At 37.9% G+C, this 17,911-nt stretch overlaps 1 protein-coding gene across 6 annotated transcripts in view; it reads right to left on the bottom strand.

The window, feature by feature from the left end:
• NSD1 (nuclear receptor binding SET domain protein 1) overlaps nt 1-17,911 on the bottom strand; it is a 158,521-nt gene that overhangs the window by 57,831 nt on the left and 82,779 nt on the right. For all 6 annotated transcript variants that reach the window (XM_037126410.2, XM_037126408.2, XM_037126407.2 and 3 more), the window contains exons 4-6: nt 10,669-10,841; nt 6,069-8,631; nt 873-997 (exon numbers count right to left, since the gene is read on the bottom strand). In XM_037126410.2, the coding sequence (XP_036982305.2) occupies nt 873-997; nt 6,069-8,631; nt 10,669-10,841 (2,861 nt within the window). The remainder of the gene's footprint in view (nt 1-872; nt 998-6,068; nt 8,632-10,668; nt 10,842-17,911) is intronic.

Raw genomic sequence — 17,911 nt, 5'->3', positions numbered from 1 at the left:
AGTAAGTAAAATCTGAAAGGAAAAGAAAAGAAAACCACCACCAGATATGTGTGATCACACACTGGATCCTGATTTGGATAAAACAAATGTAAAGCTCAGGGGACAATGGTGGAAATCTCAATATGGACTGTTATTAGATTAACTGATCTTATTAGATGTAATAATATTGTATCAATTATGAAGGGAAAAATTCTATTTTTTAGAGGTGCATATTATTTAGGGACAGAAAGTCAAAATGTTTCTAATTTACTTTAAAATACTTGTTTAGCTTGGGCTAGTTATAGCTCATTGGATTGAGCACAGGCCTGTAAACCAAAGGGTCGCTAATTCAATTCCCAGTCAGGGCACACACCTGGGTTGCAGGCCAGGTCCCCAATGTGGGCCAAGTGAGAGGCAACCACGCATTGATGTTTCTCTCCCTCTTTCTTCCTCCCTTCCCCTCTCTCTAAAAATAAATAAAATCCTTAAAAAAATAAAATAAAATACTATACTTCAATTTAAAGAAACTGAATTTAAAAATACATCAAATAAGGTATAATAATATTTGTTTAAAAAATTAGAATCATACTACTGTATTTTTAAACCATTTTTTACTAAACATTTTTTCCTAAATCACTAAATACACTTTTAAAACAAAGGAGGAAACACACACACACACACACACACACACACAGTACAAAGACTCATTTATACATTTCCTGTATAACTAGTACATGCTAATAAGTATTGTGCCAGAAGCTGGAGGTAAAAAACAGAAAAAGTAAGATCCCAGTTAAGGAAATTATTGTCCCATGAAGACAAAATATGATATCGAAGGCAAACTGCAGCATCCTAAAAGACTAATGAAAGATTGTAGAAATGTTGGAACATACCTTGTGCACCTGTTCCTGTACCTTCTTTTGTTTTTTCTTAGGAGCAAATATCTGATCGTATTCCTCTGTATATTCCAGAAGCCATTTGCTTGGCTTTCTAAGGCGTTTCTTCTCTGACCGCACAACTAAAAGAGAAGCAAGTTCAGAATTAACTAAAAAGAAAGAAGAAAACCCAATGTTTTCATGCATCCATCTCTGTACTCCAAAAGGTACACAGATGGAAAACTCTCAAAAACACTGTGGCTTAAGCTTCAAGAGACTAAAATAATTTGCTATGGTTTATCACATGCAAAAGTTGGGAGGGAAAGAATTTAAGTGTTCTGTAGACACAGCACACAGACTATCCAATCTTGCACAAAAGATTAAGTGGAAACTAGTGTCCTATAGTCATTGACACAATTAACATTAAAATACAGATACTATGTCAGATAAAATCATAACATACATCAGGAATTATTTGAAGTAACACCTCTCTGGATTATGAAGAACACTGAACAGATATTCAGACAGAATATTAACTAACTGGCACTGCCACATGAATTTCACTCTAGATATACTTCATTATCAGGGTTGCAGTGATTTTCACACTAGAAAACAAATATTTCTAAACAGAATCATCAAAATACAGATTTAATTATTTGTATACCATTACCTCAATGACATTAAAAATGTATAGTCAAAGTCAGAAAATAAGATGAAAATACAGAATTTTGGGTACTTGCTTTTAAAAAACCTTTTGTGTTTTGTGGTCAGAATACAAAGTATCATACCATTTTTCTTTGAATTAATGAAACAAATATCTATAATTTCCCTATAAAACTCACATGTTCGTACACTTAACATGTTACAGTCATTATAGTGTACTGTAAGCTCTTCAAGAGCATAAGGTAATGCTTACAGAATTCAGGATACAGTCTACTTAAGAAGCAATAGGGATTTCAGGCTACGATGATCTTAAAGGAAGCTCTTTCTGCCTCTGCTGGATGTGGCAATGCTGATGTTCTTTCAATAAAAGGAACACAAAAGTTGAAACCAAAGACAAAAACTCACAGGCAAGCTTGGCAAAGGCTGTTACACTCCTCAGACAGCACATACAGAAACAAGCCATAAAACCTTCATTAGGACAAAATGTGAGAAACAATTTCTTTACGCTAACTCAAACTCCTATCTCGTTTAGTTTATTTAAAGATAATGTAAAGGAGCTGAAAGCTTACATGGCTCTTTCTAGCAACTTTATTCCTAATAGTGAAAACTTGGCAACAATCAAGATGTAAGGGAATGAATAAACCAACTGCAGTATATCCAGACGATGGATTACTCAGCACTAAAAAGAAAGAGCTACTGAGCCATGAAAATGCATGGAAGAAACTTAAATGCACTTTATCAAGTGGGGAAAAAAATCCAGGCTAAAAAGACTATATGCTATATGATTTCAACTATATGACATTCTAAAAAATGCAAAACTATAGAGACTATAAAAATTATAGAAGAAATTCCATAAAAAATAAGAAAATATATTGAGACAAATGAAAACATAATATGCCAAAACTTCCAAAGGTAGTACTAAGAAGAAAGTTTACAAAAGAAACTACCTACATTAAAAATAAAGAAAGATTCCCAAATCAACACCCTAATTTTATACCTCTAGGAATGAGGGGGAAAAAAAGTAAACTCAATGTTAGCAGAAGGAAGTAATATATATTAGCAGAAATAAGCAAAAGAGAACTTAAAAGTATCAACAAAACTAAGAGTTGTTTTTCTGTAAACAAAACTGACAATCCCTTAGCTAGATCAACAACAACAACAACAACAAAAAAGAGCAGAGAGCCCTGGCTGGTGTGGTTCAGTGGTTTGAGGGTCAGTTCCCAGTTTGATTCCCAGTCAGGGCACATGCCTTAGTTGTGGGCCGGTTCTCCAGTAGGGGGCACTCAAGAGGCACCCACACATTGATGGGTGGCACTCCTTCTTTTTCCCTCCCTTCCCCTATCTCTAAAAATAAATATCTTAAAAAAAAATCCTCAGCAAGTATTAGCAAAGTGAATCCAACAGCAGCGCATTAAAAGTATTACATACCATGACCAAGCAAGATTCATTCCTTGGGTGGAAGGACAGTTCAATACACAAAAATCAATAAATGTAATACAACACATTAACAGAATGAAGAAAGAAAATCACATGATTATCTCAACTGATGCAGAGAAGGCTTTACAAAATTCAACACTTTTCCTGATAAAAACACTTAACAAACTAGGAAGAGAAGGAAATTATCTAAATATAATAAAGGTCACATAGGAAAATTCCATAGCTAAGAGGATATGCTATGGTAAAAAACAAAAACTAAACAAAACTGAAAGCTTTTTCTCTAAGCTCAGGAACAAGGCTAGGATGACCACTCTTTCCGTTTCTATTTAACACACTACTAGAACTCCAAGCCAGAGTAATCAAGCAGGAATCAGAAATAAAAGACATCCAAACTGGAACGGAAAAAGTAAAATGAACTGTTCATAGAGGACATGATATTGTATGTAAAAAACTATAAAGATTCCACAAAACAAAGAAACAAAATCCTGTAAAAACTAATGAATTCAGTACAGCTGCAGGATACAAAAATCGACATTAAAAAATCAATTGTTTCTATACACTAATACTGAGCAATTCAAAAAGGAAATTAAGTAGATAACCCTATTTACAGTCGCACAAAAAATAAAATAACTCAGGAGTAAACTTAACCAAGGATGTGGAAAAATTGGGCACTGAGAATGATACAACACCGCTGAAAAGAACTTAGAGACAAGCAAACGGGAAATTATCTGTGTTCATGGACTAGAAGACTTCATACTGTCAGATGTCCACATAACCCAAAGCAATCTTCAGATTCACTGCTGCCCTACCAAAATCCCAAGGGCACTTTTTGCAGAAATAGAAAAACCCACCCTAAAATTAACATGGAATTTCTAAGGACCCTCAAAATAACCAAAATAATCTTTTCTATTTGTATTTTCAAAATAACCTTGACAATAAAGAAAAACACAAGGGCCTCTAGCATTCTGTTTTCAAAACATATCACAAAGCTACAGTAATAAAAACAATATGAGCTTACCATTAAGATAGACATACACATCAATGGAACAGAATAAAGAAACCAGAAATAAACTCTTACATGTGTGATCCAATTTGGTGCTCAGACTACACTATGGAGACAGTTTCTTCAATAAGCGGTGTTGGGAACAGTGGATATCCACAAGCGAAAGAATGAACATGAACCCTTACCTTACACCATATACAAAAATTAATTAAAAATGGATAAAACACCTAAGTTTAAGGCCTGAAACTATAAAACTCCTAAAAGAAAAATTAAGATTCTTGACATTTGGAATAAGCAAGGATTTCTTTGATACAACACCAAAAGCACAGATAACAAAAGCAAAAATAGGCAGATTGTATACGATATCAAATGTAGAAATTTCTGCACAAACAATTTAAGAGTGAAAAAATCTGAATATAAGAAAAATATTTGCAAACCATACACTCAGTGAGGTTACTATGCAAGATAAAGCATTCCCTACAACTCAATGACAAAAAAAAAATAACCCAACTTAAAAAGGGGCAAAGAACTTAAATAGACGTTTCTTCAAAGAAGATATACAAATGACCCATGAGCATATGAAAAAATGCTCAACATCACTAATCAACAGGAACTGCAAAAGAAAACCACAATGTGGTATCACCTTACACCTGTTAGGATGATCAGTATCTAAAAAATAAATGAAAATAACAGGTATTGGCAAGGATATGGAGATTGAAACCCTAGAGCACTATTGAAGCTGCTATGGAAAAACAGTATGAAGATTCCTCAAAAAACTATAAATAGTATTTATCATATGACCCAATAATCCCACTTCTGAGTATATAGCTAAAAGAACTAAAAATACTATCTTATGTTCACTGCAGCATTATTCACAATAGCCAAGATATGGAAGCATCCTAAAGTCCAATAACAGATGAGTTGATCAAGAAAATGTGGTATCTACATACAGCGGACTTTTTATTCAGCCTCAAAAAAGGAAGAAAATGCTGTCACACACCAGAACATTGATGAACCTTGAGGACACTATGCTAAATGAAATAATCCAATCACAAAAGGACAAATACTACAACTTCACTTTAGAGGTATCTAAAGAAATCAAATTCACAGAAACAGAAAGAGAATGGTGGTTGCTAGGGATGGGCAAAGAAGGAAATGAAAAGTTATTGTTCAACAGGTACAGAGTTCAGACATACAAGATGAAAAAGTTCTACATACCTATTGTACAACAATGTGCCTGTATGTAATACTGTGATGTACACTTTAAACTTGTTCAGAGGGCAAATATGTTTTTTTTACCACAATAAAGCATTGTTACATGCTAAATAAAAGACCCAAACACAAAAGTATCACATATTGTATGGTTCCATTTATATGAAATATACAAAATAGGCAAAGCTATAGATGGGGAAGAAATTAAGGAGACTAATAAAGGGTATAACGTTTCTTTTTCTGGGGTATTCAAATGTTCCAAAATTGATCATATGGGTGGTCACACTGGTCTACGAATATACTAAAAAACACAAGTACAGTCCTGGCCAAGTGGCTCAGTTGGTTGGAGCATCATCCTGTGCACCAAAATGGTGCAGGTTGGATCCCTGGTCAGGGCACACACAGGAGACAACCTATCAATGTTTCTCTCTTGCATCATTGTTTCTCTCCCTCCCTTCCCCTCTCTCTAAAATCAATAAGCATGTTCCCAGGTGAGGATTAAAAAATAAATAAAAAGGAAGCTTAACATTCAATTAAATCTACTTGATTTGTATAAACGAACACTAGATTTAATTCTTAGGTTCAGAACCTCTCAATTACCTACAATACCCAATGGAGTCCCAAAAAGTTCATATATTAAAAGAGTAAGGAACACAATAAAATGTTCTTGAAACTTACCAGAAGCAAAAGGAGGGAAAAAAAGTGCTTCCAATAAAGCATAATTTCTGGAAGTACATGGAAAGTTGAGCCTCTAAACTCAGGCCTTTCTGCATAAAATCCTTTCTTCAAGTAATGATCCTTCCCTTCCAAACTGCACTAGGCCCTTCTATAAGAACTTCAGAGGGGATCACTGTCATCACTTCCTCTAATCCCTTTCTATGAAAGTCTGGAATCCTTACCTGGTTCAGGAAGCTCAGGCTGGGGGATCAAACTGGGAATTCCTGGCTCCTTTTCCATCTCCTCAATGTTGGCACTGGATTTATCACAAACATTCAGCCGTGGCCCAACTGAATCTAAGTGGCCCGTGTGATTTGGATCTGTCACCACATCCTCCAACACGTTCGTCGAAGGAGGAGGTCTATGCTCTGGAAACTCATCCCCCTTCTTTACAGGGTTAGCAGGAAGCGAAACCCCAAAGGCACCCTCCGAGTTTTCTTTCTCCCTAAATCTGTTAATGCGCTTACGAGGCTTAGTGCGCCTTTGGTTTAAACGCTGCCACCGCTTTTTAGGTACCACTTGATTAACACCATTGGGTTCATCATTCTCACTGTTCATTTCGGAGTCCAGCTCTGGACCTTTTCTGTTTTCAAAAGTGGGGCTTTTCTCAGGAATTTTATCAGGGTCAGACTGGTTGATTTTGGTATCAAAATGAACACTGGAAAAATGAGCACTGTCTTCATTTGTTAACCGGCCCATTAATTGAAGGGGTCCTTCTTTACCAGGGTCTTCGGGTCCACCTCTCATGGAGCCATTCTCTGAACACCCACTCTCTCTGCTTCCTGGCAGTGCAGCTTCCGGAGTCACAGCTGGAAGCCGGTTCAGTTTTCTTTTGCGCTCTGTCTTTAAGGCTTTACGGTTCACTGTGTTCTTCCCCATTTGGCCTGAACCGTCTCGCAATTTGGATGATAGCCTTGGTTGCCCACAGCTGCGTCTAGTAACACAGTTCGAACGACTTGTGCCAGAAGCAGGGAGGTCTCTTCTGTCGGACATCAAGCCAGGCAGGGAGGCAGGCAATTCCCCAGTTAGTGCAGAGTCGCCCCCACTAGGGCTAGGACGGACTGGATCCTGAGTGCTATCTCCGTTTTTCTCTGAACTGTGATTGGAGGCTCCTGAAACCAACACCTTAGAAGTCCCGAGAGGACTACTGGTAGAACAGTCCCCAAGGCTAGGGCTCCGATAGGAAACCAAGTTTTGAGCAGTCATTAACCGTTGCTCTTTGGTCTTACTATCGTGCATATCTTTCAACATCATTAGCAATGTACTGAATTTGTAGTCTGGTTCAATAGGTATATGATTCTGACTAGAGGCAGAAGGAAAAAGTAATGGTTTTGATGGCTTTGATGTTCCAGAGTCACTGACATCTTCACTTAAGGATCTGTAAGAAAGTTCCTTCAACTCTGACAGAACGTGTTTCACTACTGCTGTTTCTATGTCGTTCGAATCCCTGGTTTTCTCATGCATGTTGCTCAGTAGTTTTAGCCCGTCCCCTTTCCCACTTTTGGAAATGCTGGCCAAAGGAGAGCCTTTGGTATCAGAAGAACAGCATTTCAAACTGCAGTCCTCATTTGTAGCTGGTTCTACAACTGGATTTTCTTTATGTTTGCACTTTATACTTCGAATCTTGGGCTGTTTGCTTTTTGAATATAATAGAGCTTGATTTGTAGCCCCATCCTTTATTACTGAGTTTTCACTGGAAATGCTTGATGGGGTGTTTAATTTTGGAGAGAAACCATCATTTCGAAAATCCGATTGGGGTTTGCGGACAAGAGTGGACAACTTAAAATCAGACAGATTAACCTGAGATGTCTCAGTTCCAGACTCTGCTGTCTTAGTACAATCTTTTAAGTGGTCTGAAAGTGAGTTAGTAATGAGGGACTTCTGCTTTGCTTTTACCTTAGTGTTTGTGGCAGGATACCTAGAATACTTTACCTTTTCATTTTTCTGCACGGACAGTATGTTCTCTGTTCTATCAAAAGCATCTGTAATTTCAAGGACACTGTTATCAGACTCTGAACTGGGATCTATGGGATCCAGATCACTGCTTCCATCATCAGAAGTGGTACAGATACTAATGGAATCACTTCGTTTTTCTTCATCACCTGCTCCAATATAGCACAGCTGTACTTTTGAACTGCACATCAGACCTCGCTGAATTTTCTTCTTTTCCCCAGAACGTTTAGAAATCAAGGCACCCTCAGACAAGCCCAGTAAAGAGTCACAATTTGAAGTCTCAAATTCTTTCTTTGCAGTATTTTTTGCACAAGAAGAAAAGAGAAAACTTCCCGGGGCAGCGCTGGCCCCTGAGAGGCTGTTAGCTATCCTGGAAAGTTCATTAGAGGCCTGCTTATCAGACACATCCCCGGAAATAAAGTTTAGACCAAGGCTGTCTGGAATCTTTCCCCTCCGTTCTTCCTTACGTGCTTCAAATTGCATGTGACTCTTTTTCACACAAGTCCTTTTTGGATTATCGGTGGTCTTTCTGGCTCGAGACTTCGCACAAGGCTTTTCCTTCTCATCTGCAGAATGTTCAGAGTCAAAAGCCATAGATTTCAAGCAGCCATTAAGCAACAAGTCATGTTCTGATTCAGGATCATTTGTACAGTCCTCAAATGGCATATCCTCCTCACTGTCCAATTTGATCGCACTGGAGACACATTTTCGGTTCTTTGACCCTTTCGGAACATCGTACTGTTCAGCAAGACCAACACTGGCTTCCCACTTACTCAAAATTTTCTGAGGAACCTTAAATTTAAAGGAGAAAAATGTTATCACTTATCAAAGAAATGGGAGAGGCAACAGGGAGATAGATGATCAGTGAACACCTCACGATTGAGCTTTTCAAAGTCTCACTGCACTTCTTCCTGGCCCTTTTATGGGATTACCCAGGTGGCTGGTACCCACAGCTCAGCCAGAGCTTAGCTGATGGGGATTTCTTGGCACTATATTACTACTAAGATCTATCATTAGAGAAAGGACTGATCTCATAAACTCTACATCTTCCCTGCCTTTGTAAGGACAAAAGAGTGGACCATAAAGTAGACTACAACATTACATTACTAATCAACATCACATTACTAAATCAAGAAATAACCAGACCCTTCCTCCTTATGCCTCCATATCTTAAATAAGATAAATATGAAAAAAATAAGAACAGAGAAAACAAGTGGGTCAGGCCTGCCACAGGAGATCTGAAATTTGAACCTCTGGTTATCAGTAGGCCCTCTGCTAATCAAGATACTTCTACACAGGTTACACACAATCTGTATTACAACAAACAGTCTCCTGAGCTCAATCTTTAGTCCAGAGACACCAAAACACTCTGGCTACAACAAGTTACACAATCTCTTTTCTTCATTCCTCACAGTATGAGGTCATTTGAGGCTCTGTGAAATATACCCAAGTTTCCATATTTTCATTTACCTCCTTGGCTTCATACAATAGGTGTTAGTCAAGGTTCTAACCCTCATTTAGTGCTCACAAATTAATCCCCGTGAAAGGGGTGTTCTGCCAAGCACATGAAACTTCAAGTCCCTACAAGGGAGGCCTCCTCTTACAAAGGCAATAAACATCATCTGGTTTACTTTACAGACAAACAACATATGCGTTAATTCTCAGGACTATGGCCAGAGTAAATCAATTTCCCAGAACCTTAAAGCTCTAATGAAGTCCTCAAAAAGAAAAGTTGTTTGCCCTGCCTGGTGTAGCTCAGTGGATTGAGTGTGGGCCTGTGAACCTAAAGGATCACGGTTCGATTCCCGGTCAGGGCACATGCCTAGGCTGCGGGCTGGTTCCCAGCAGGCGATGCATGAGAGGCAACCATGCATTGATGTTTTTCTCCCTCTCTTCTCTCCTTTCCTTACCTTCCCTTCTAAAGATAAATAAAATCTTTGTTTTTAAAAAGGGGGTTGTTTAATCTACATACATAGCTAAAGGTCTGACACAAAAACTCTGATACCTCCCTCCGCCCTCACAAAGTATTAAAAAGAACTCAGTTATTAGCCTCCTTTATCCTGACAGTAGAACATGCTAGTTGTTTTAGAGCATCAACCTGATGACATATTTAATATTTATAATTACTTCGAATACACAATGGTTGTACAAAAACTTAAGATTACAGTAGTTTTTAAGTTGAAGACAATAGTTAGTCCTCAAAGAACTGAAATTAAAATAACGGAGACTGCATACTGATTCTAAATTATCCTAATTATGATTTTTATAAAGTAGTGTAAAGTATTTATACACAGAAGTATGACACACCAATCTAAGAATTATTTCGCCTTATAGAACTGACTATAAAGAATTTTACTCAGCCAACTTTAACAAAACATCACATTCTTTATTAAAACATAACCAGGTATGAAACTGCAAACTTAGGCAGTAACAACTGCACACAAAACCCAAAACAAAAATGTTTAAAGCTTTACCTTCCTCCTTTTTTAAGAGAAATCATTAATCCAGGAAATAAGTACAATATTTCATTTTGACGATCAGTTTCTTTTTACATAAGATATAACCACAGAAGATTGCCTTTGCCATTTTGTATTGTCTAAGTGACAGGGCAAAAACTAGCTGGAATCATTTCTCAAAATACTGAGTACAAATATTTGGAAGGCCAGCCCCATCTCATCCATGCAAAAAACCTTGCATTCTACCCTACTGTCTCATAAATATGCTCCTACAAAAGGAAACAGCTTATATTTTAAAAATATTATACTTCTTCCTTGCCTCTTCCCCTGCCCACCCCCAAAAAGATAGGAAGAGACTTTTTTTTTTTTTTACCTTATGCCTATATCCTTTTTCTTTCTGCTTTCCTCTTCTCCTAAGGACAGGTAGCTCTTCAAATTGATGTCTGCCTTCGAACATGACAATTGCTTTTCCAGCCACCCAGGCTCTCTCAGAAGGGTCTCCAAAAGCTTCCACGTAGTACTGTCGGTAGGGCCTCCGGTTGGAAACTAGATAAGGATAAGAATCAGTGTCATTACTTTAAAAGATGACTGTTCATCATCAAGATAAAATTTAAAATAGTATTGCCAAAGAAGCCTCTGTTCCCTGCCCCACCTGGAAAAAAACCCAACAAGCTAAATACCCTACATAACAAGAAACTCTGACATAAGTCTATAGAAGGAAAATTTTAAATGTTCAATTAATGTGTCAAGAAAATGCTTGAGAGTTTACAAAAGCACTCAATGGCTTAGTCTGCTGATAAGCCATATATTCCAAACCACTTAGAGACCGATTAGCTAATCACAGCACAAATTAATGCAGTAACAAACTAAGCTTTTACCATCAGTCTATACAGTCTCTCATTACTGGAAAACACAAAGGACATATAAGAAGTTACAGCACCACAAATATGATAATCAACAAGAACTAACCACCACATAAACTCTAAAACCACTATGATAAAATATGAGGAGGAAGAAATGCTTCGACACCACGCCATGTGTATGTAATATACTAACATATATGGAGTATCAACTATGGGCCAGGCACTCATCACACCAGATGAATTGAATGGGTTAGGACAGAAGTAGTATGCCTGGCTGGTGTAGCTCAGTGGATTGAGCATGGGCCTGCGAACCAGAGGATCTTGGTTTGATTCCCAGTCAGGGCACATGCCTTGGTTGCAGGCCAGGTCCCTGGTAGGGGGTGCATGAGAGGCAACCACACATTGATGTTTCTATTCCTCTTTTTCCTCCCTCTCCCTCTTTAAAACTAAATAAATAAAAAAAATTTAAAGAAAACAAGTGCATTCTTAAGAACACCTGCACAAGCTGAAGGCAGACAAAGCTTACAGAAATTTATGGCTGACTAGACTGAGACCTGCAGGTCTAACACTAGGAGGCACGCAAGCATGGTGAAGAGAGGCTCCAGGCTGAGAAAGAAGATCAAGACTTTGCCCAAGGAGGAAGAGACCAAGAAGTAAAGCCTCCCCTCTCTTACCTATACATAGTGGCCTTGGCAGTTAATATTACATACATCATTCAAAATAGCCCTTATCTACCTTAATTTTCTAAAAATATCCTTAAAAAATAAGAGAATAACACTAAAGGGGGGGGGGGATATTAACTAGAGGACAAATGGGACACCTAAGCAGAATTTTTTAAGGTAAACTGCTTATTAAGAAGAAAATTCCAGTATGAGGGCCCAGAACCCTCAAAAGCATATGTGAATGAAAAAAAGAAAAAGAGAGAAAAAAACCCCAGCTGGAACTAAAAGTACTTCAAAATAGCCCTGGCCGGTGTGGCTCATTTGATTGGAGTAATGTACCATAGACTGAAAGGCCACAGGTTCAATTCCCACTCAGTTGGATGAGACAGGAACGAATTGATGTTTTTCTCTCTCCCCCTTCCACCCTCTCTTCAATGCAATAGAACTGTCCTTGGATGAGGACCTAAACAACAACAACAACAACAACAAATACGTATTTTGGAACACTGAATCATAAAGTGAGAAGAAAGGGAAACGAGGTAGGCAGTGTCCAGGCCTGAAACAGCTTGGATACCATGTTAATCTTGATATTTGTAATATTGGCAATGAGGGGCCTCATTTAAACTGCGTAACCACAGGATCAGTTTTGCATCTTAGGAAGATAAACCTTCTTAACCTCTAAATAAAAAATTTAAGAGGAACAGAGGACACTCAGTACACCAGAGATTACCAAAACAGTGTACACACATAATAGATAACTAGAACCTAACCTCTAAACTAAAGCAAAAAGAATTAATAAAATTTGAATTTTTTTTAAAAGACTATCAGCGGTGATTGGGGTAGCTCAGTTGGCTAAGGGCTGCCCTGCACTTATAATCCAATATACCTAATATATATATCTGGTTCAATTCTGGGTCAGGGCATATGCCTAGACTGTGGGTTCAATCCCTGGTAGAGGTGCAAATGGAAGCAACCAATCAATGTTTCTCTACCTCTTTCTCCTTCCCCTCCCCTCTCTAAAATCAAAAATAAATTTTTAAAGACAAATCAAAAGGACTTGACATACAGTAAAAAGTCAGAACAGATATTTCAATATCAATGTTCATAGCAGCATTATTCACCACAGCAAAACATGAAAACAACTGTCCACTGAAAGATGGATAGATGGAACAAAATGCAATATACATAAGTCCTCCTTTATCCTCAGGGATATGTTCAAAGACCCTCTGTGGATACGTGAACAACACGGAACTCTGTATATACTATGTTGTTTCCTATAAGTACATTCCTATGATAAAGTTAAATTTATAAATTAGGTACAGTGAGTGATTAATAACAGCAACTAATGATAAAATATTATTATATTGTACTATAATAAAAGTTAGGTGACTGTGGTTTTTCTCTCCCAAAATATTTTATTGAACTACACTCATCCTTCTTCTTGTGATGACAAAATGCCCACTGTGCTAAGATAAACTAAGGAGAACAGCATAGGCACTGTGACACGGCAGTAGGCTATTACTGACCTTCTCTTTCAGTGGTCCTCCATCACTGACCCATGATGAACTCAACAGATGGATGTCGGGAACGTATGATGTCAATAGCAGGGTGAATTTATTGTTTCTAGACTAGCTGACCATGGGTACCTGAACCTCAGAAAAGGGGTAAGGGACTACATACATACAGTGGAATATTACTCAGCCTTAAAAATGAACCAAATGCTGATACATAATACAACATGGATAAACCTTAAAGACATTATGCTAGGTTGTAAGCCAAAGCCAAATGGACAAAGATGGTAAGAAACTTTTTAAAAACTATGAAATAATGTTAAAGTGTAAATGTTGAAAGGTAAAGAATACAGAATGAATACTCAAATTTAGTTTTGGTCTGGAGTCAAAGCACCACCACATAATATACAGAAACAAACACAGGGAGGCTGCCAAAATAAGGAGACAAAGAAACATGGCTCAAATGAAAGAACAGATTAAAACTCCAGAAGAAGAACTAAACAAAATGGGAATACACAATCTATCAGACATAAAGTTCAAAACACTAGTTATATGGGGGCAGGGGGAAAACACTGATTATAAGGATGCTCAAGGAACTTAGTGAGAAGCTCAACAGCATAAAAAACATGAAGTCAGAAACAAAGGATACACTAATTGAAATAAAGAACAATTTATAGGGAAACAACAGTAGAGTGGATATAGCCAAGAACCATACAAATTATTAAAAAGTAAGGAATCAAAAACCAACCAATGAAAACTTCAAGAAGAAAAAAAGAATCCAAAAAATTTGAGGATAGTATTAAGCAGCCTCTGGGACAACTTTAAATGTTCCAGCATTTGCACCCTAGGGGTGCCAGAAGGAAAAGAGAAAGCAAGAAATGGGAAATCTATTTGAAAAAATAAAGAAAGAAAACTTCTCTAATTTGGTGAAGGAAATAGACATGGAAAGTCCAGGAAGCACAGAGTCCCAAATAAGATGGATGCAAAGAGGCCCACTCCAAGATACACCATAATTAAAATGCCAAAGATTAAAGAAAAAGACAACCATAAATGCAGCCAGAGAAAAGAAGTTACCTACAGGGGAATTCCCATAAGACTGTCAGCTGATTTCTCTCAAGAAACTTTGTAGGCAAGAAGGAGCTGGAAAGAAATATTCAAAGCTGTGAAAGGCAAGGACCTATGTAAGATTATTCTACCCGGCAAAGCTGTCATTTAGAATCAAAGGGCAGATACGGTGCTTCCCTGACAAGAATAAACTAAAGGAGTTTGTCATCACCAAACTATTATTATATAAAATGTTAAATGCATTTTCCTTTTAACGTTGTTGGTTTTTTTTAAGTTTTATGTATATGTGTGTGTTTTAGTGAGGGAGAGGGTTATTAGTAGTTTATATATTTATTGATAATTTATAGTGAAAGTCTCCTAGTTTTTCTTTCCACATGATCTAATAGGACAGTAATGTGTTATTCTCATCATCTTAAAAAAGTCTCATCTGGACCCTTGGACCCTTATATATCCCTTCAATCTACAGTAGTCTGGTGAATAGATGTGGTCTTGGGGACTCCCTTCAACGGCCTCTTTTGTGTTGGACCCCATGTTTTAACTGTTTGGTTTACTTACTCATTTTCAGTAGTTTCCTGAGAAAGGGAGTGTGGGATGTAAATTTATTTGTGACCCTGCATTATCTGAACGAATGAATATATATATATATATATATATATATATATATATATATATATATATATATATATATTTTTTTTTTTTTTAAGTTTTTAAATTTTTAAAATTTATTTATCTTTAGAGGGGAATGGAAAGAGAGAGGGAGAGAAACATCAATGTATGGTTGCCTCTTGTGTGTCCCCTGCTGGGAACTGGCCTGCAACCCATACATGTGTCCTGACTGTGAATCAAACCTCGATACTCTGGTTCATAGGCCTGTACTCAATCCACTGAGCTACACCAGCCACAGGTTATCTGAATATATTTTTGTTCTTTTCTTAACACTTGTTTGCAGTTTAGCTGATATAAAATATTAGGCTGGAAATCATTTGTGCTTAGACTTTTTAAGGCATTGTCTCTTAGCTTCTAGAGTGCCTATTAAATCTGAGGTTATTTTGATATTTGATCTTTTGTATGGGATTTTTGTCCCTCTTGTTTAGAAAACTTTTATACTCTTCATTTTGTCCATAAAGTTCACAAGGTTATGTCTTGATGCTGTGAATCTGTTTTCATCTGTTGTGTGTATTTACTTAGTGAGGCCCTTTTGATCTTCCAATTTAGTTTCTTTAGTTCTGAGTCATTTTCTTTATTTATTTTTAGAGAGAGGGGAAGGGAAGGAGAAAGAGAGGGAAAGAAACATCAATGAGTGGTTGCCTCCTGCATGCCTTCCACTGGAGACCTCGCCTGCAACCCAGCCATGTGCCCTTATTGGGAATCGAACTGGCAACCGTTTGGTTCAATACCTGTGCTCCATCTACTGAGCTACACCATCCAGGCCTGGGGCATTTTCTTGAACTATTTCATTGATTATTTCCTCCCCTTTGTTTATTCTTTTTCTATAACTTCTTTTTTCTCATCCTCACCTCAGGACATTTTTTTTTATTGGTTTTAGAGAGAGAGATAGGGAGAGAAACATTGACGCAAGAGAGAAGCATGAATTGACTGTCTTATGTGATGCGAACTCTGGCCAACGGTGTCCACGGTGTTGTGGATGAGAAGAACAAATTCACATGGACTGCAAAAGTCTTGTGGAGAAAAAGGGACGGCACGGCTACTCTGAGAGAGAGCACCCCAACACTTGCCTGGACAGGCTTTTACTGCTTTCTGATAGCGTACATCAAAGGTTTTCATTTAATCTGCTCAGGTTTGCTTTAAATGATTACTTTTCACAGATAACAAAGTAAAGGGTGTTAACGATTACTTCCTGCAGATTAGCAAGGGAAAAATGTTGCAAATGCCAGGGAACATGAGACTAAAAAGTCTGGTTACACTTTGTCTTTGGTAGAATTAGCACAGACTTCAGGAAGTTACTTGAAAGATATGCAGTAAGCATTTTCTGTTTCAACTCAGGGTGGGAGAGTTTTAGCAAGAGCAAGCTCAAAGCAGCCTAGGTACAATGCAGGCCTGGTTCCCACGGGAGAGCCGATCAGTGGGTTTGGCATCCTGTGTGCCAACATGTGACATGCGCTTATAGGCTTTCCAATAGGGCTGGGCTACATTTGCCATTGCCAGGCGGATCGGTTCCCTACACTCAGGTATGCATTCAGACCTTGGGAAACAATGCCTTAAATGGAGATTGTATGCACCCAGACAGGGGGTCACCTGTGCCCACACCCGGGATCAAACCTGCAACCTTTTGGTTATGGGATGACACTCCAACCAGCTGAGCCACACTGGCCCCAGCTCTTTTTAGAACTTTTTTTTAAATATATTTTTTTATTTTATTGATTGTGCCATTACATTTGTCTATTCCCCCCCTTCATTTCCCTCCACCCTGCACACTCCTCCCCCACCGTTACCCCCCTTTAGTTCATGAACACGTGTCTCAAGTTCTTTAGATTCTATATTTCCCCTATTATTCTTACCTTCCCCCTATTTTCTATCTACTGTCTATGCTACTTATTTTCTGTACCTTCTCACCCCTTCTCCTTCTCCCACTCCCCTGTTGCTAACCCTCCATGTAATCTTCATTTCTATGATTTTGCTCCTGATTCAGTTGTCCTCTTGGTGTGCTTTTGTTTTAGGTGGGGTTGTTAATAACTGTGAGTTTGCTGTCCTTTCACAGTTCATATTTTCTATCTTCTTTTTCTTAGGTAAGTCCCTTTAACATTTCATATAATAAGGGCTTGGTGATGATGAACTCCTTGAATTTGATTTTATCTGTGAAGCACTGTATCTGTCTGTCCTTCCATTCTAAATGAAAACTTTGCTGGATAGAGCAATCTTGCTTGTAGGTCTTTGGATTTCATGACTTGGAATACTTCTTTCCAGCTCCTTCTTGCCTGTAAGGTCTCTTTTGAGTAATCCGCTGACAGTCTGATGGGAACTCCTTTGTAGGTGACTGTCCCCTTATCTCTTGCTGCTTCTAGGATTCTCTCCTTCATTTTCATCTTGGCTAATGTAATGATGATGTTCCTTGGTGTCTTCCTTCTTGGGTCCAACTTCTTTGGTACTCTCTGAGCTTCCTGGATTTCCTGGAAGTCTATTTCCTTTGCCAGAATAGGGAAGTTCTCTTTCATTATTTGTTAAAATAAGTTTTCCACTTGTTGCTCTTCTTCTTCCCCTTCTGGTACCCTTATAATTCGGATGTTGGAATGTTTAAAGATGTCCTGGAGGTTCCTAAGCCTCTCCTCATTTTTTAAATTCTTGTTTCTTCATTCTTTTCTGTTTGGTCATTTTTTCCTTCCTTCTGATTTGAGTCCCAGTTTCCTTTCCATTACTATTGGTTTCCTGTGCATTTCCATTCATTTCAATTAGTTTAGCCTTCATATATTCCTCTAATTTGTGACTAAAATCAACCAGTTCTGTGAGCATCCTGATCACCAGTGTTTCGAACTGTGCATCTGAAAGTTTGGCTATCT

This window comes from Artibeus jamaicensis, unplaced genomic scaffold (genome assembly GCF_021234435.1).
Source record: "Artibeus jamaicensis isolate MK-2021 breed Jamaican fruit bat unplaced genomic scaffold, CSHL_Jam_final contig_1085, whole genome shotgun sequence".
NCBI classification, from domain to species: domain Eukaryota; kingdom Metazoa; phylum Chordata; class Mammalia; order Chiroptera; family Phyllostomidae; genus Artibeus; species Artibeus jamaicensis.
The sequence above is the reverse complement of the archived record's forward strand: the minus strand, read 5'-3'. Positions and strand labels throughout refer to the sequence as shown.